We start from the raw sequence: 19471 nt of genomic DNA on the forward strand, positions 1-19471 counted from the left end.
TAGGTGGAAGCTAAACCCAGCTAAACAAAGAAAAATACCACTGCTGGTTGCTTTTGTTTAACTGAAAAACTGAAATTCATTAAAAAAAAAAAAAGCATAATCCCTATTAATCAATTACACAGTTTTTAACTTCTCTAGTGGCTATAGTATGAAAAAGATCCTTCTAGTAAAGGATAACTTGCACTCTGGTTTTATAAAAGACAAGCCACCAGTTAAGGAAACTTCAAACCCTGACAGAGGGTGAAATAAAGAAATACATTTCTACTCATATTAATCAAACACACAGCGTTTTTATATACAGATGCATTTGACTTCCTTCTTAAAGGAAAAAAACAAAACTGTTTCACTCATCTGACTTGCCAAACCTCTTGACTGAAATGAATGGATGTTTGGAACACAAGAAAAATCTGCAGACAGTGTTTATAATGGGTGAATACTGCTTCCTCTCATGTATACAAGATAGCATGATGAAGAAACAAATGTGGACTAATTGGAAGGGCAGATATCCACAACAGAGAACCAGGGTTTAGAGCTTGAACAGGCAAATAGCAGAAGATACAAATGAAACCTACATAAAAAATATTTTCATTTTAATGCATCTGAGAAACAAATGGGTTGGATTTGCATTTCCAGCATGCACTGTAAGCCAACAGCTATACAGACTAGTCTACTGAATCATTACAAATTAATCTGAGCGTGAAGAACTGAGACCGCTGATCTCTACCCTCCAAATTCAGACATTTCTGTGCACTATTTACATAGAATTATTTGATTGTTTTAATTAGAGCTTTACAACTTCAATATGCAGCACTTGGGGATTTGACTCAACAAAGCCCCAGTACAGTATAAATAATCACCATATTTGGTCTCAAGGACCAGGTGTATTCCATCTCATTTGGTATTCATCTAAGGTGCTTAAGAAATCTAAAACTGTACATAAACCTTTTTCCAAAATAGATAAAATCATTTGTCAGGCCGATTTGTGTTTGATGCAGGGGGAGAAAAAAAAAAAAACCTCCTCAAAATATAACTTTGAGAAAAAATAAAAATCAATGACATCAATCAACACTATACACCTTCACGTCACAATTTAGACACCTATATACACACACATTTCTTTTTCTCTCCGCCATCTTCCATTTGTTCAACAATCGTGGTTTGTGAGACACGACTGGAGCTCCCCAGGCGAGGAGGACAAACAACACAACCACTGTTCTTTAAATTAGGTTAAAATGAGGTGTAGGACCCAGCTACTCTTCTGCAAAATTCAGCCACACATGACAAATACACCTTCTGTCACATCCTATGTACAGACAACCATGCGGTCAATGCCATATTGTATTGCAGAGTGCAGAGCTGCTATCTCACACCGGATTTATGTAGGCCAAGTGGTAGCGTAACAACATGCTATTGTGCACCTAATTGTCCCAATTTACTGCTCAATGTTGGAAAACATGTAAACACCCACCCGCACGTTCACACATTAATGCACATACTCACACACCCCTCTCACAACACAGATTATCACACCCAGCCTATAATGTACATATAACTCCATTTGCAGTTATAAAAACATTGCTTTTTAGTTAAATTTCCTCTTCTGTGGGTCGAAGCCAGCTTGCTGAATTCCATCTACGGATTAAGCCGAGCAGGAATTCTGTGGCATTTCCATGATAATGTGATAACATTGTGTTGTTGTCGAGTGCCACATTACATCCCTGCACTGCTAACGAGAGTTCGAGCAAGTTCATGCTCTCCATGCTGTCATCGAGCTTCCCAGCTGAGGCTTTTCAATGCAACATGGAGGCAATGATTGTTCCGCACCACAAACCCGACATACTGAACTCTGAGCACAGGCTTCACTCTCTACCAGGTCGGCATCATGTCTGGGAACCAGACCCGGCCCAGGTGCTTCGACACCTCCCAGTGAATCTCATCCAGGGAGTATTTGTGATCTGGAATCAGTACCTCCTCCATGATGGACAGCTGGGACAGTCGGCGGCCGCACATTTTAACGAACTCCACAAACGCGCTGCAGGACACTTCGCACTCACCCAGGCCGATGGCTGACAGCTGGGTGCAGTGTTTGGCGATACGGATCAGCTCCTCATCCAGAGGACGCAGGCCATTGGCGCACACGACCAGCTCCACCAAACGAGGGCAGTGGAGGCCCACTCGGCCCAGGACCTCTTTGCTCACTGAGCGCCCGAAGTAAAGGTGTGTGACCGGGATTTCCTCATTAAAGAAGGGCCCGAACTCGTCCTCATAGAGGAAGAAGTACATGACCAGGTTAAATTTGGGCGAGTGCCGCATCATAGCGTCCCAGCTGCTCTTCTTGATGGTGTGGAAGTGCTGCCCGGGGTTTTCGCTCACCACATCAATTCGCAAGTGTTCCAGGTGGACGTGCTTCTCAGAGGAGAGCGCCAGCAGGAGTTCATCACTCAGGAGGTGGTAGTTTAGCGCTAGCTCTCGGAGCCCGTGACACTGGTCTGCCACACACAGGATTCCTAAAAGCACAGGCAGATAGTTTCAATTAATGCGACCAATTCTCAAATCGTGTTTTCACTTTCAATCAAAGAACAGGTTGACTGCATCCCCCTGACAAGTTGCAGTTTAATCAGCAATCATATTAGCTCAGAATTTCAGGAAAAGGGGATTTCTCTCATATAATCTCAGATGGTCCCTCATCAGACCTACAAATTGAAGGATGGTCTAAATCTACTGAGTCGTTGAGGTTAAAAGTTAGTTTCCCACTACCAGTTTTACAGACATATAGTTTTGACTCTTCTCAGGTTTTTTTAAATAAAGAAATAAAGTTCAGCTATCAACTCATCAGTTATGTCAAAACCTAAACAATTTATCTCTCTGAATAAAGTTCTGTGTGATTTTTCAATCAATACAGCGTAAAGTATACAAGTCTTGAGCCACCTCTCGTTTTTTTATACGTTCCTCAAAAATGTAAAATATGTGCAGCAGTTTATTCAAACATTGACGCATAAGTGGAAACGCCACGCATAAGGCAAATACAGAGTCTGTGCAACAATAAAGGTGATCAACTTTGGTATGATCGCTTTTATTCTTCAACACAGCCTGAACTCTGTTATGCAAACTTTACTGAAGTAGCCTTCAGCAATAGTTATCCAGGATTCTCGAAGGACATGCTAATTGTTATGTTTGGATGTCGGCTGCCTTTAATGCTGTGGGATCATCTCAACAGAACACTATGTAAAGATGTGTTTCAACAGCTGAGAAGGCCAATCAATGATTGATGGTTTTTCTATCCAGGCATGTTATGTACACAAGATATAGTCATCCTTTGAGTTAGGCGCCTTTTTATGCTTGAGATGATTCATAGGTCAATGTTATAAACAAAAACATTACTTGGAAAATGTTCAGGTACAAGGACTGTAAAGCAGCCAATGTCTGAAGAAAAACTTTGAAAAGACCTTCAGAAGGTCTGACGAACTACTGATAATGCCCCCCCATTGACACCCAAATTCTGTCTCTTTTTTTTAAGCAAAAAAAAAAAAAAAGCAAAAAAAGCAAAAAAAGCAAAAAAAAAAGCAATGAGTGGTGGCTCAAGACTTTTGCACAGCGCTATACTCATTTTCCATTCATGCTGGAAGTAGAAAATAAATAAAAACACATGCACTTAGACTGTACCTGCAGGAGAGACGTGAGGGCAGCTGCTCATTTTCAGCAGTTTCAGGGTGTCGCTGTTGTTGGCCACCAGCACCTTCAGAGATGGATCATCAACTGGCGTGTCGTCAATCTTCAGCGAAGACAACGATTTGGAGTTGACGAACACCACGGTCAGGGCGGAGATGAAGTGAGACTGTGGAAGGACAAACATGACACATTGAATTGTAACGATCTTTAAACCTGACTGACGCCTTCGAAATGCCAGATTTAATCAACTGTGTCTGGAATGATCTTTTACCCAAACATAATCTGTCCCACTAACATACAGTTTTTTGGTGGGCCTGGTACGTCAGGCAGACCTCTGTCATGGCTCACACACCACTATTTGTAATTACTGAGACAACCTTAAACTTAGGAATCTGCTACATATAACAATACAAACACAATCTGCAATCTGAGTACAGTAAGAAACCCTAATGTAATCACAATTAGTGGGTTAAGATTACATACAAATTTAATTTGTAGATTTAATCTGTAGACAAGGTAAACAAATTTGAAATAAAGAAATGCGAGGGTGTGTTCATTTGTGTCTACTGCATGGGTGGACCTCTGAATTAATCTTAAGCTTTGGTGCTGCAGACAGCTAGACTGCATACATCTGTATTACAAACTGAGGACAAGGAAATGGGGAAACCTTTTTGTGCAAAGCATTGGAAGGGTGTCTATTTGACTTTATGGTACATATTATAATAGCAAAAAAGTATTTATGATGAAAATGATGTAATATGTTATTATTTTCCAAAATGTGGAAAAAACAAGTCTTTGTTTTTTTGCATTCAGCTTTCTTTTGGTTCAAATGCTTCAAACAAATGTCCCCTCTGACAGAATGTGAGTAATAATGGCAATTTTGAGAAGATTTTATTATGCCAAAAGGTGTTTTCGCAACTTGGCAACTAGCACCGCATTGTGAGAAAATCCAAGAACAACACGTCCTCTAATATTTATCCACAGTCACACAAAAAGCAGCACAGGCTGTGAGAGGCTTATGCTGTCTTTAAAACAGAAGCTAAAAGGAGCACACCCTGGTGAACGAGTGAGGCCGTTTGCACGTTTCAAGTTCTATGACGTCATCACAGGTTCTTAAACAGCTTTTGAATGTCACAAAGATCTCAAGAGTTCATAAACAAGTGATTTTTTTCTACTTTAATTAACCTAAAAGTTCTTAAACTTGATTTTGAAATATTCAAAAGAATTCAACTAAGATTGTTAAAAACTGGCTCAGGAGCTCAAAGGTTTTAAAATGCGAACTGTGACGACAGTGGGTGTGTCAGTTTCTACACATAGAACGTGCAGCAGGTTCCAATCCTTGATAAAACAAACACACCAAAAAAAGAAATGTCCAGCCCTTAGCCTAGTTTGCTCAATGACATCTAGATTCCATGAAACCTGGTTCAAGGAATAGAGCTCATGATATGTAAATAAAGAAAGTCCTGTGTCCTTTTGAAAATGTGGGACTGATAATAAAAGTGTCATTTGCCATGCATAAGAATGCTGCTTTTCAGACCCAATCTCAGATAAGATGAGACTGTGGATAAGAGGGGATGTACACTAAAACAAGAATTCCTTTGATTTTGCTTACAAATCTAAAGAGCAGGACACTGTAAAGACCCAGACTCCTCGTGATTGTGTTAATTATACCTTTGGAACCTCCATGAAACTGGGCCTGGCTGTAGAGATGAGGCCCAAGGTCTTCAGTGAGCAGTTCACCAACTGTGAAAGAATGTCACAAGCTGCCTCTGCAGACTCCATACTACTGTCAACCTGATAACAACAAGGAAAAGATTGCATATCACTCGAAAAACATCCAAGAAACATTTTTAAACAGAAGCTGCTTATGAACGTTTGAACCCAGAATGAGGGCACACGCAGTTACACAGACATTTTTACCTTGAAGCTGACATACTGCAGGTGATTGGAGTGCCTCTTTATGATCTGCTTAATAAGATCTGGATGTGTGGCTTTTAGATAAGAGCTGGCTGGCTGGTTGAGCTCAAACTCAAAGCATCTCCACAGCTCAGGCATGTGGAAGGCTTGGTTCCACCCACGGCACACCTGGGAGGCATAAGCCCGGTCCAGCAGTGGCAGGTACTGGAAGATATGCAGCAGGAGCTCTTGAGGCAGCCGTGCCCAGTTACAGTCCAGCGACTCAGCAACATGTGGCTCCGAATCCTCGCTCAACTGATTTCGCACCTTCTTGCAAACCTCCGCTGGACTCTCACAGGAGGAGTCATCGCTTCCCTCCTCTCCTCCTTTCATCCGTTTCATCTTTTACAAAATAAAATGCACTGATTAATAAATCTACACATGCCCATTACTTTAGAAACGTGTGCCAATCTTCTGAAAGGTGTCTAATCAAGGACGTCACGAATCAATAAGCTCTAGCTGCAGCCCTGCTGTCCCTGCACTAACAGGTGCAGATTAAATGTGCATGTTTATCACTCTGACGCACTCCGCAAAATAATTAAAACATTCCTAGCAGCTACCATATTGTGCAGATGGTGGGTCTGCAGACATTCCAGCTTTTAAAAAAAAATCTGTCTGTTTTCATCCCCTCATGTTTGTGTTTCTCTGAATAATCATCATTTTTCCAAAGTACAATTAAAGCCTTTAACTGTTGGATTTATACCGCTCGTTAACGCTCACACCAAAGTTGCACCGCATGTGACACTGCGTATTTCAGAGGAAACGTGACTGAGGTGACGTTACAGCCACACAACCTTACTTAGGAAAAAATAAACAAACGTTATTGAGCTTGTCAGTGCTATAGTTACAATGAACGCACACAAATGCAATAAAGTGGCTCGTAAAGTTAGCAAGCTAACAGGGGAGTAAATGCAACCGCTAACCAAGTTAACGATTGCTTATTTATTAACGTAAAAGTGTGTTACAAGCTAACAGAGCGACTTAGTTAACTGGTGCTGCAAATTCACTTGATTCGCTGCAAATATACCAAACCCCACTGTACTCACTGGTCATTCATACCAAGTCTATAAACATTCATTATTTATTTACTAGTGACTCTTACCTTGTTGTTTACACACAGCTAGCTTGCTAGCTGTTAGCTAGAAAATCCGACAACTGACTCGACTCTTCAGCCCGGGCCGACGCTGGTAAAGTTCATCAGCAGCAGCCAGGTAACACGCATCGGAGCACGATAAGAGAGCCGTCGGGAAAACGAGAACGAGCGAGAAATGTTTTCAGTGAAGAAACACCTCCGCTCGGCTGACCTAATTCCTTCGCGGGAGTTACAGAGCGCCCGCCTTGTCCGCCAAACCCGAAATGGCGAAATGTTGTCGTGACAGCAGCGGTGCATTATGGGATACATAATGCAAAATGGCTGTTGGTAAAGATCGTCTCCGTTTGAGTGATAACTCACCCGAATCCTAATAAAATAAAATCGCATACAGCGTGTTTTTTTTTCCTGTTGGGAGCCTTCATAACGCAATGATTATTTCTAGAGAGCAACAAAATATAATACTGCTTGTTTGAGAAGATTATGTTTTTGAATACAGTAATACTGTTCCAGAGACAGAGAGGGAGACAAACTACAACTAAAATAACAAAATCCATCTAAAATGCACGATGATAGTGACAAAGTGGTGAGGTGGGATTAAATCAGGGGTCTGCTCTGACCCCCTTCTTGTTGGCAATGGTGATAGGTTAACCAGAGACTGATGTTTAGGGAACAGGTGGAAGATAGCCCTGAGGTGGAGGTATGCTCTGGAGGGAAGAGGGGGTGAAAGCTAGTAGAAGACTACAGATTGCATGTGTGTTAATAAGAGGGAGAGGAGAAACAGTGGAGCTAGCAAGAAGAGGATTTTAAATGACTGTGTACAACCATCCAAAGCAATGGCCAGTGCACAAAAGAGGTGAAGAAGAGAGAGGGCGGATAACTGCAAAGGGAATGTTTACAAGATGGTTTGGACTTGCTGGTATTAACAAAAAGGAGGTTGAGGTGAAAGAGACGCTTAGATTTTCACTTCATTAGAAATGAGTATGTCAGAGGGACAGCTCAGCTGGAGACGTGTAGTGAAGCAATATATCCACAATTCCTTCTTGGAGAGTGGATATATTGGACAAAGGAGGTTGAAAATGGAGCTGCCAGACAGGAGGAAAAGAGGAAGACCAAAGAAAAGTTCCAGTCTGGTCAGAGTACAGCCCTGCACACAGTAGAATTCATCCTGCTACTCCTGTCAGCAATAAACACCAGGGACGCCATACTGAGGGGGGCTCTGCAACAGACCTGCAACCTATGCATGGTGCCAGTCTCTTACTCATCTTCCAGCAGTGCACAGACTTACATGCACCTTTTTACTGCACATGTGCCCAAGAAACTTCAACAGGATAAAATAAGAAAAAGTTAGTGTGCTTCATTAGTTAATGTGAATTCAGCACTTAAGGTGCAAGTCTGGAAACACACAGCTAAACCTTTTGAAATGCATTAAAGGTGTGTTATTTAATGCTGCTCAAAGACTAAATCTTTCAACCGTCACACTATTATAGTCAGTATGACAAACCTAACATTTTGACTCTATGATAGGATAACTCATTCTTTTACAGTTTCCCCTCTCTTCATTTGCACCGATGTTTTAGCTTTTCCTCTGAGTCGTGAATACAGAAATGTGACCACTCATTAATGGATGACACGGTGTTTACTTTGCGAAAACAAAGAACCTGGTTTATTACCATTTGACTCCACCCACCACAGATATTACAGAGCAGATTCACAAGTATGAAGCTTTTTTTTTTTTTTTTTTTTTTTTTAATTTAAACAGCAGCTGCTTTGTTTCCATACTCCACCCCCCTGACCTCCCCTCTCCCTCCCATTACCCCTGCCTCCTAATAGGGAAAAGCATTACAGGTGCAATATTTTATTTGGTGTGAAGACTGGCACCCTCAAATCATCCAGCTGTAGTCAGTCATACTGTGAGAGGGGTTTTTCATGTCCTAATATAAATTTATCCTTTCTTTTTTTTTTTTTTTTTTTTTAATTACAACCAGGATTTACATCCACCATCGTTCACTGCAGCCGCCAGGATCCATCTTCTCATTTCCAGACAACAGAAGAGATGTGACATTTAGAAGAGGGGGGAAAATTACGACTGTCTACTGTATAAAAATGTACAGTGGCTTTATTGACATACATTCCATAGGTTAAACAGCTGCAAAATAGGAGGCACACCCAGTATTGCACTTCATTAAAAGTTCTGGCTCAAAACATAACCCAGAATATCAAACAAAACTGAAGTGAAGAGTAGCAACTTCGGAATACAGCTATTTTTGAATAGTATCATTATATACAAGATTAGATAAATCGTACACTATTTTCCTCCCAAACATAATGTTCTTAACAGTCTTATCCATCAACTCAACTCCTTTGTTTCTTCTTCTGTCAACCCATGATGCACTTGACAGCGGAGAATACTGTACAAGTTTACGAAAAAGTTTACATACAACAATATTTTAAATTTATAGTTAGGAAGCTGGAAACACGGCCTGCTCCATATTTTCTTTTTTTCAACTTTTTTTCAGACCCACGCTGATCCACAGTTGTCTATATGCAAATTAATTCATATTCAATGTTTAAACTTGTATTGTTACACTTGAGTGATCAGGAGGTGTGCAACGTCTATAGAAGCCGAGGGAATACAACGGCCGCATGCAAACACGTCACAAGAAATTTATTTTTTTCTTCTTCTTTTTTTTCTTTTTAATTCAATTGTTCTTTTGTCCCCCTCCTTCCCTCCCCTCACCCATTCAGGTCACTCTGAACCCAAACGAGTTACTGCTCGCGGTCGCAGCGGATCCAAGGATACTGACGGTGGTGAAATAGCAGACCTGAGGACTCTCGGCGTAGAGCAGAAACCTGGTCCAGTGTCCAGGAGTCTTGGCAATGCAAGAGCCAAACTTGGCGGCTGAGCTTCAGCAGCAGCAGCCAGAAATCACAGTAGACAAACTGGTTTTCAGAAAAAGTCTTGTTGTTTAGAAGGTGTGGGCGTTCCTGCACACCCCGCAGCCAAGAGCAAACTCTTCCCCCGTTGGTGGGTGGACTACATGCAAAGGGCATTCAGTGCCTTCCAGCTGCTTGCCTTTAGGCCCTGTGACAGAGAGGACAACGTTTACACATTAGCATTAAACCTTCTGGTGGGCAAATACAAAAAGAGATCAAGCTACTGTACTCTGGGCAGGTGCAGGGAGCGTAGGACAGGATGTCGAAAATATTTTGTCATCCTAGAGTTATGACAATACACTACCAACATTCAAACAATATGTGGACTGTCCCACCAGGGGAGAGAAAACTTTAGACTTACTGTATGCTAACGTCAAGGATGCATACAGCTCCTCCTCCCTCCCCCCACTTGGTAGGTCAGATCATAACCTGATTCACCTCACCCCCCGCTATGTGCCAATTGTGAGGAGGGAACCTGTGACCACCAGGACTGTCAGGAGGTGGTCAGAGGAGGCAATAGCGGAACTACAGGGCTGTTTCGAGGTGACCGACTGGGAAACACTCTGTGAGCCTCACGCCGAGGACATCAATGGGCTTACTGAGTGTATCACAGACTACATAACTTTCTGCACCGACTCCATTGTTCCAGCTCAGACTGTTCATTGTTACCCAAATAACAAGCCGTGGGTGACTAAGGACATCAAAGCCCTCCTCAACAACAAGAAGAGGGCTTTCAGAGGGGGCAACAAAGAGGAGGTGAGGAAGATCCAGGTGTTACTAAAGGACAAGATCAGAGAGGCTAAGGACAATTACAGGAGGAAGCTGGAGTGGAAACTCCAGCAGAACAGCATGAGAGAGGTGTGGAGGGGCATGAAGACCATCACTGGATTCAGGCCAACCAACAGCAGGGGAGCTGAGGGAGGTGAGAATAGAGCCGACGAGTTGAATCTGTTTTTCAATAGATTCGACACCACAGTGTCTGCTCCCACCCCCACAACCTCACCTGCAGTCAGCCTGGAATCCAGAGCCACACCACTGTGCCAGCCTCTCTCTTCACATGTTGCCTCCTGTGAGATTCCTGACACCCCTCCCCCACCCATCACCTTCACTCAATACCAGGTTGAGATGCAAATGAGGAGACTTCACTCAGGCAAGTCTGCTGGACCAGACGGAGTGAGTCCCCTTGTCCTCAAGACCTGTGCCCCCCAGCTGTGTGGAGTCTTTCATAAACTGTTTATGCTGAGTCTGAGTCTGCAGAGGGTCCCGGTGATGTGGAAGACATCATGCCTCGTCCCTGTACCAAAGACGCCACGTCCCAGTGGCCCCCAGGATTACAGGCCCGTGGCATTGACCTCCCACATCATGAAGACCCTGGAAAGGCTCATCCTGGACCAGCTGCGACCCATAGTAAGACCACACCTGGATCCCCTTCAGTTCGCTTATCAGCCTCGTCTCGGAACAGAGGACGCCATCATCTACCTGCTCAATCGTGTCTACACCCATCTCGACCAGCCGGCGAGCACTGTGAGGGTCATGTTTTTTGACTTTTCCAGTGCTTTCAACACCATCAGGCCGACCCTCCTGGGTGATAAGTTAGCAGCGATGCAGGTGGATGCTTCTCTGGTGTCCTGGATTGTTGATTACCTGACAGGAAGACCACAATATGTACGTCTCCCACAGTGTGTGTCTGACAAGGTGATCAGCAACACAGGGGCACCACAGGGGACTGTCCTCTCCCCCTTCCTCTTCACCCTCTACACCACAGACTTCAGCCACTGCACAGAGACCTGCCATCTTCAGAAGTTTTCTGATGACTCTGCGGTGGTTGGATGCATCAGCAGGGATGATGAGACAGAGTACCGGGCTGTGGTCGACTCCTTTGTCACGTGGTGTGAGCAGAATCATCTGCAGCTCAACGTGGCAAAGACCAAGGAACTGATCGTGGACTTCAGGAAGACCAGGAAACACTTGACCCCTGTTTCAATCCAGGGGGTCAGTGTTGACATTGTGGAGGACTATAAATACCTTGGAGTACACATTGACAATAAACTGGACTGGGCTAAAAACACCACAGCACTTTACAGGAAGGGCCAGAGTCGTCTCTATTTTTTGAGGCGACTGAGGTCCTTCAACATCTGCCAGAAAATGCTGAGGATTTTCTATGAGTCTGTTGTGGCCAGTGCGATCCTCTATGCTGTTGCATGCTGGGGGAGCAGGCTGAGGGTCGCAGATGCCAACAGACTTAATAAACTGATCCGTAAGGCCAGCAATGTTGTGGGGATGGAGCTGGACTCCCTCAAGGTGGTGTCGGAGAGGCGGATGCTGTCCAAGATAAAGACAATGTTGGATAACACCTCCCACCCACTCCATGACATGCTGGTCAGTCACAGGAGCTCGTTCAGTGAGAGACTGAGATTACCGAAAAGCACCACTGAACGACACAGGAAATCATTCCTGCCTGTGGCCATCTCCCTGTACAACGCATCCACTTAACACACTGTTTGCTGCTACAGCTACACATGTTTCTTTTCCAAATATTTATTTATAAGTGACTTATGTATGTATGTATGTATATATATGTATATATTGTACTATTCTTAGTTAGCGTATTGTCTGTCTTGTCTTAATGTTGGTTTAAAATGGAGCACTGTAACAAAAAATAATTTCCCCCAGGGATCAATAAAGTATTCTGATTCTGATTATACAGATGTAAGAACATCATGTTTCTCAAATAGGCCTGTCACAAAACCTTCCTTTGTTCTTTAGCATCTGTAATAACTGCAGATACTGTAGACGACAACAACAACAGCAACAACAGGAATGGGAGATGCAAACACAGGAGCAGCAAAAGGTCAGCTGCGTCTTTCGAGCAGTGTGATCAGGTTACAGCCGATCATTATTCAGAGTAAGAGACGGACACTCTCACTGATCTAAACTCCTCAAAGACAGTGGCTCTGCACACAGTAACCAAGGTGACCAAGTTTCAGTCATTTGTTATTAAGTAGCAACTTCCAGGGTTAAAGATTAAGCCAAGCCGTGGCTACTGCAGTTTCTCAAATGAACACGTGAAGTTGACTCCAAATACAAGTGGAAACACACAGACCTGCATGTTAAGAGAAGTGTGCCACAATAAACAGTTTTTGTTTTTGTTGCCAAGTTCCTCTTTCATGCCATCTGAACAGGAACTGTTTTTGTTTTGTTTTCATAACCCACTCATTAAAATTGTACTAAAGTTATCCCTTAGCACATAGGTATCAAACTCAGGCAGCCTAATTACATTTGGCCCGCGAAGCCATACCAAATTATTATTAGAGCTGGCCTACTGGTATTATACAGCTAATATATATATTGTTTAGTATTAAGCTTTGCTTGTTCCATATTCAGTTTTTCAGCAAAACTTGTTTGAGTCCATAAGAAAAGATTCATTCTTATATCTGGAGGAAGATTTTTTTTACAATAAATATTAATGTTAGCCCGCGACCTTGTTCCAGTTTTGAATTTTGGCCCACTGTGTATTTGAGTTTGACACCCCTGCCTTAGGAGGCGGCACGTATACTCTGAGTGACAAGCAGATGCTGAAACAAGTGGATGCTTCACCTTAATAAGCAAACTTGCAAGTGCCTTCACAAACTTCACAGTCTAATGCATAAATGGCTCCATAAGCTAAGTCTGCAACGGTCAAAATGTCAAATTTGTGGCCAATTGCCGATAACATGATGACAAAATACATAGGAATTGTTAAGCACCTGCAGGACAATGGGGCAGTTCCTCTTTGGGGACGCTGGTCATCCTCTGGAAGTCATCATGGCAGGCATTACAGAAGTGTGTGGTGCCAAAGCAGAAGAAAACAGCCACAGAGCAGCAGTACCGGCATTTATACTCAAGGAAGTCTGTTCCATGCTTGGAGCACATCTGATGAAAGGACACAAAAGATATTAGGGCTGGGCTTATATTTTGCTCTTCAAGGACAGATGAGCACCATTTTTAAGGAAAGGTTTGGCTTTCTTTCTTTATTGTTATTCACTTAACAACATATAGGTCTGTTAGTTCTACAGATGTCATATTATTCATTTAAAGTGCTCCTCGCAGACACAATTCCCACCTGAGCCCTGGACACATCTGAGCATGCTCCACAGATCAGTTCACTGGGGTCGTAGTCGTCTCCCTGTCCTGCCTCTGCATCGCAGCGAGCCTCTCCCCCAAAATATGCCTGGAAAAGAAAAGCGTCATTTATTCTCCATCCTTATAACACAGTTCCACTAAAATATACTGGGTCTTTCATCCAGGTGGTACCTTCTTGCACTTGTAGCAAACATAGTATGCATATCTGTTCATGGCAAAGCCTGCAGGGTCATTGTGAAAGCGTGCCCCTGGTGTGGTTATTGCCTCACTCTTGTGCAGACCCTCGTACTCGAGCCTCATCAGAGCCTTCCTCCTCACATCCTCATAAAGCTCCTTAATGGGATCGAGCAGGTCCTTGATCACAGAGTGATTGATTTTGTTCTGCAAACAACGAGACAAACAGGCCAGCAAGTGTTGGGTTTACTTCACATGCTAAAACGATAATGAACAAAAGCAGTCGCAGTATGGGAGGCAAACGCTTTTTCAACAAAGCACTTAAACTTGAGTCAATCAAAATTTAGGTGTGGTGAAAATAGTCCAGTCCCTTTGTCTTCCCGTAAGTCAGAGAGGGTCAAGTAGCATTTTACCTTGCAAATGGGACATAACATGAACCCGAATGTGATCCGAGGCCCCAGCCAGCGATTTTCAAGAACACGCCGAGTGCACTGAAGGTGGAACACGTGAGTGCAGTCCAGCTGGAAACGGATCAAAAAGTTAAACATTAAACAGGAGAACAAATTTAAATCCCGATGTGATGCTTTTAACGAACAAAGAGCTACCTGTATAGCAGGAGCAGCAGACAGGGCTTCAGTGAAGCAGATCATACACATGTCATCCGCATCCTGTTTCAGGCAGCCCGTGTTCTTGTCACAGCCGTGCAGACATGGCAGGCAGCTGTCCTCGTTTTTGACTCCTCCACAAGGGTGTCCGCAGGGATGAGTCTTACTGCACGCCAGTTTAGCGTACTCCTGAGTGGCCACAGGAAAGAGTTGGTTAGTGTTAGGAAGTACAGCACAAAATATCTAAAATTCAGCCTGGGCTAAGCTTAGCTGATTTATTTCCACGATTTTTCTATTTATTTGTAACATAAATAGAAAACACACAAAATTACACTAAAACTAGGGTGAAGGGATTTTTCAAGGCTCATTTCTCATCTTAAAATTTTAAAAAGGAAATCAGCTCTGAAGCTTAAATGTTTTGTTTGGTTGTCAGCAAGTTTCTGCAAAAACTACAAAGTTAAATTTGATGAAACTTTGCTGTTTGCCTGTTCTCAACTTTTCCCGCAGAGTTCAACATCACCTCCAAAGTGTGCATCAGCTCTCTCAGACTCCTCACCCAGTATTTGTTCGGCTCACTCCAGATAAGGCTTTTAGACACAACTGAGAACCCTTTAGGTGCAGCTCAGGTTTATGACATTGAAAATATTCTATAACAATTTTTTATTGAAACTAAACCAGGTGCTCACAGTTTTAATAAACCCCTCAGTCCATCTGCATAGACTACAAGCACAGACACTGAGATTTCATGCCATAGATCAAGCGTGGTACCTGGCAGTCTGGATCTGAGCAGACGCTACCCACTGCAGACAGCTCAGTCCCATTTCTCGTGCCACAGAACCTGCAGGCATCTGAGCTGCTGGACGTTGGTTTACCTACAAAATTATTAGGCTTGGTCAAAATAGGAATAGATGAAAGCCCTGAAAATGCAGCTTCAGTAGAAGTCATTTTATCAGCTTACTGATATGGCCATATGTATGCAATGTTACCCAACAAAGCCCATTTTAGTGTTACCTGTGTGCTCTCTGAACTCCACCATGGCCTTCATAGTCTTTGAGTCAGCCAGAGCCATGAGCCAGAACAGCTTGGTCCTCCCACAGCCTTCATGAAGATCCACCTTTATGGCCTCCTCTTCCTCTTTAAACACCTAAAACACATTAAAAATGATTGTACACTGCAGGAAAAATTATGTCCAGTGCCTCAACTGCTTGTGAAATATTGAGTAATAAATTATACTTAATAATTATACTTAAAGCTCCCCACCTGAGTGGCTACTTAATATCGTTTAATTTGTTTTTATTTGTCTCTAGTAATAAATTAAACCTCACCTGTCTCTGGTGAGAGCGTGTGCGTCTGTGCAGGTGGAGGAAGCGGTCACAGTCAGTGCAAAGGTTCCCACATATGTTACACAGGATGATGGCTGCTGTCTCACCATCATCATGGTTGTCACACATGGGCTGCAGACACAAGACGAGTAAATGAATAATTACTCTTTTGATGATCTGTCTTTAATAATTTGCCATACGGTGTAGCTTTAAGCTTTTTCTCACCATCTGCTTCTGCTGGCCATCTTTGCCCATCCAGCGACCAGATGACAGCCTGTCTACATGATCTTGGTCCAGCACACACAGTGATGCCAAGGCCAGCCAGAGCTAGGTAACAGCAAAGGAACGTGATATATAATAAATACACAATATTTTTAAGGTTATGTAATTGCGTATGACAAATTTTTCATACCCTTGTGGTTGCAATACAGCGTACAGGAGACCTATGCTCCTCCTCCATTTTGGTCAGTGCTATGATGGTCTCGGCTATTGCATTTTTGGTAACTCTGGACCAAGCGTCTGAAAGGTGCCCCTAATAAAGAGGTAATGTAGAGGTCATTTTACCACATAAGAAATTTAACACAGCGTGAAACAAGAGATGGATTAAAAAGTCAGCAAAAACTTACAGCTGCCATGTCTTTAACCAGCTTTATGATGATCTCCGCAATCTGTGGAGGAGTGGAGCCTTTCATCCACCAGTGGCTCTCCCCTCTGCGGATATAGCTGAGCATAACAGGAGGGGGCGACATGCTTAAGAATATAACACAGCTGTCATTTTTCAGGAACTACACCTCAGGAAATCTCAAGCATCCCAAATTTTAAAAAAAGACAGAGCCTTACCTGGAGTTAAAGATCATTGGAAGCGTGACTGTGGTGACCCCTTTTCCTGCTGTCATTCCGGCTGCACCAGAGATTGTGGTGCCTTTGGCTTTCAGCTGCACAGTGAGGGCTTTTGCGATACAGCCCAGGAACATGTCCAAGATGCCGAGCTTGTTCCAGTCACCTTTCTCTGTGGAGTGAATGATGTCACTGATGTCTGCCGGTGGCAGAGCCTTCACCCCAATGATGCTAGCAAGACGCACAGGCGTCACCTCCGGCAGGACACGTCTAAGCAGTGAAGTCACCTGAGAAGTAGCCAATCAGATGGTAAGCAAGATTATACTTTCAACAGGCTCACAAGGTATTTACATAAATATCTGTAAAACACAAATATCTTAAAACCTTTTATGGAAAAAGTGACTCTACACCAAAATTTACAGTCATTTAAAGACAGAATTTATAGACGTCTTTGTTCTAGTTGGATCTTCTTCTGATTTCTTCACCACACCGTTGCCAACAGTGAGCGATTAAGTCAACTGAAAATCTTTTTTATCGTCAACATTTAACACAAAAATTAAACCACAGTAGTTTGTTTAAAGTTTTTTCTTTTTGTAAACCCTAAAAGCACTCACAAGGAATAACTAGATGGGTCCCAATATTGTCTGTAAATGGTTCAACAGTGATGAACAATCACACTGCCAAATCATGTAATTCCACTGAGTGCCAGAAGGTGGCAGCAAAACAACAGGAACTGTCCAAGCTGCCAAACTTAAAACTAACTACACTAAGCAGCTTTCAAAATACTCAGAATGTAATGAGGAAGGAAGTGTAATCAATACACAATCGATGCTGATGTAAATATGTTTACAAGAAAGCCGCACAAGTTTCCTCTGATCATTAAACTGAAAGGTTTTTCTTGTTTTGTTTACATCCTCTCCCACCTGTCTCTGTACTCTTGGAGAAGCCGTGTGCAGCAGAGAAAACAGGTCCTGCATGAGCGTGAGCTGCTGGGCCAGGTACTGGCGGCCGACGTTGGAGCCGCTCAGAGCCAGGACCATGGACAGGAGCTCAAAGCAGTAGGCGTCAGAGGAGGCGTCATCGTCGCTGGGCTGAGAGTTGGCGTTCTCTTTGCTGGAGATGGCGTGTTCCCACTCCTCTCTCACACGCGTTGCCTCCATGCGGATGGCTTGAACGATGTGTGCACAAACCTGAAAATGTCACACCACTGAGGTTAGCTGACGGAAGTAATATTTCCACGAAATGACAACGGAATTTCACTGTTTAACGGTTTAAAGTGAAATTGCTATTGACCTGTTTCTGCAGGTTGGTCAGTTTGCTCCTGCTAAAAATGATTCCCACCATGTGCTCCTTGAGGTCAGCGTCAGAGGGTGCCTGTTCACAGAAATGCAAGATGAGCACGTATAAAACATCAGGTTTGAGGTCACTAAACAAACAGTTAAATAACTAAAGTGCTGACCTTGTCTTCTCCCTCGGGAGATGAAAGCAGGTTTTTCTCCTCCTGCTCTGGAGTTGGCTCTGCATCTCCACAGATTAGTTTTCCAAACACCTACATTTACAAACAAAGTTTAAGAAAGAGAAACGCTTACAAGAGTTTAGAGCTAATTGCAGGTATGTGGAAAAGGCAGATGAGCAGACCTGTGAGGTAATTAAGCGGAAAACTCTGAGAGTCTCAGCTTCACAGTTCTTCTGCTGGGCCATGCTGGCTGAGATTTGTCCGGGTATCTTGATGGCTTCGCCGTCTTTCCAACCGAGGACCTTCACCTGACGTACTCTCAGGGTGTTTTCAGGACCTTTCAATTCCACCTTGATCACATGATGATCCCCTCCAGGAAGCTCACTCGTCACCCAGCCCATGTGACGCGAGTCGAGGTCAGCCTGTGACAGAATCGCAGAAAGGTAGAGAACTGCCATGTTATTTGATGGTTTGTTTCCTACTCCTTATTTCAAAAGGAGAATAATTTAGACGTAAACTGTATATGCAGCCCAGAAAACAAGAGCCATTCACTGTGAAGCAAGTTAAATTATAGATACCTGCTTGATTCTGCAGAGGTCTTCTATTGCTTTTCCACACAGGAATGTCACAGAAGTAACTTTGTTCTGTAAATATAAGGGGAAAAAATAATTTTACTCAAATCCATCAGGAAATTGTTGCAGAAGCAAGGTTTTAACCACAACGCTTGTTGTGCCGTTGCCTGCTTACCCCAATGTCCCTGGAGTTGTCCACATGAACAGACACCTTAACAGCGTTTATGCCTTTCACACAGCTGATGGTGATGCTCTTGGTTTTGTTTTTGTCTTCATCTCCAGACTCCCAGAAGGTCTCGGTGGAGCCGTCTGTTAGGCTGCCGATCATGGCAGGGCGACTGGATGTCTTGATGTCTACGACACTGGTCAGGTCCTTCAAACAGGTGACCAGGCAGAGATCCTGTACGAGGTACAAACATATTTATCAAGTTAAATCATGACAGATGAGTAAGCTCAGGTGCTGGCTGCTAAATACGCTGTTAACTTTCTTGCCTGGCTCATTGCTTCATATCCGGACTGCACGCTGATGTTGAAGCTTTCCTCACTGTCTCCATCATCTGACTTGGATAGGATATTGTTGATGTGATGGAAAACATTGCTCTGGTGGAGGAACTGGTGGTCGGACTGCTTGAACTTGAGACTCCAGCACCTTAAACAAAGAGTCACAATCATTTATATTACCACAGAAGCTCAGAGCTGCTAAAATTACAAAAGGAGGCAAAAAATGGTAA

General features: G+C 43.2%; 2 protein-coding genes across 21 annotated transcripts in view; both read right to left on the reverse strand.

Moving 5' to 3' along the window:
* Positions 1–1794: 1794 nt before the first annotated feature.
* On the reverse strand, positions 1795–6999 carry fbxl3a (F-box and leucine-rich repeat protein 3a). The gene is made up of 5 exons (XM_085384238.1): positions 6728–6999; positions 5590–5967; positions 5341–5463; positions 3664–3835; positions 1795–2507 (listed from the first exon to the last, which is right to left on the reverse strand). Exons 2-5 carry the CDS (start codon positions 5965–5967, stop codon positions 1867–1869), a joined length of 1314 nt encoding a protein of 437 aa, XP_085240364.1. The 5' UTR covers positions 6728–6999; the 3' UTR covers positions 1795–1866.
* Positions 7000–9208: 2209 nt separating this feature from the next.
* Positions 9209–19471, reverse strand: part of mycbp2 (MYC binding protein 2) — a 68626-nt gene continuing 58363 nt past the window's right edge. For 13 of the 20 annotated variants that reach the window (XM_085385215.1, XM_085385210.1, XM_085385213.1 and 10 more), the window contains 20 exons: positions 19233–19389; positions 18916–19140; positions 18747–18812; positions 18351–18590; positions 18172–18261; positions 18006–18086; positions 17636–17902; positions 16716–16999; positions 16502–16625; positions 16288–16407; positions 16101–16202; positions 15879–16007; positions 15565–15697; positions 15322–15425; positions 14554–14742; positions 14362–14469; positions 13946–14155; positions 13755–13862; positions 13399–13564; positions 9209–9800 (listed from right to left, as the gene is read on the reverse strand). In XM_085385215.1, the coding sequence (XP_085241341.1) occupies positions 9685–9800; positions 13399–13564; positions 13755–13862; positions 13946–14155; positions 14362–14469; positions 14554–14742; positions 15322–15425; positions 15565–15697; positions 15879–16007; positions 16101–16202; positions 16288–16407; positions 16502–16625; positions 16716–16999; positions 17636–17902; positions 18006–18086; positions 18172–18261; positions 18351–18590; positions 18747–18812; positions 18916–19140; positions 19233–19389 (3019 nt within the window). In that variant the 3' untranslated portion in view covers positions 9209–9684. The remainder of the gene's footprint in view (positions 9801–13398; positions 13565–13754; positions 13863–13945; positions 14156–14361; positions 14470–14553; positions 14743–15321; positions 15426–15564; positions 15698–15878; positions 16008–16100; positions 16203–16287; positions 16408–16501; positions 16626–16715; positions 17000–17635; positions 17903–18005; positions 18087–18171; positions 18262–18350; positions 18591–18746; positions 18813–18915; positions 19141–19232; positions 19390–19471) is intronic. The other 7 variants (XM_085385224.1, XM_085385228.1, XM_085385218.1 and 4 more) reach the window with 1 other exon arrangement.

The sequence above is a fragment of the Rhamphochromis longiceps genome, linkage group LG16, assembly GCF_057381845.1.
Source record: "Rhamphochromis longiceps isolate RC_006_pf linkage group LG16, R_longiceps_female_GT1.1, whole genome shotgun sequence".
Lineage (NCBI taxonomy): Eukaryota > Metazoa > Chordata > Actinopteri > Cichliformes > Cichlidae > Rhamphochromis > Rhamphochromis longiceps.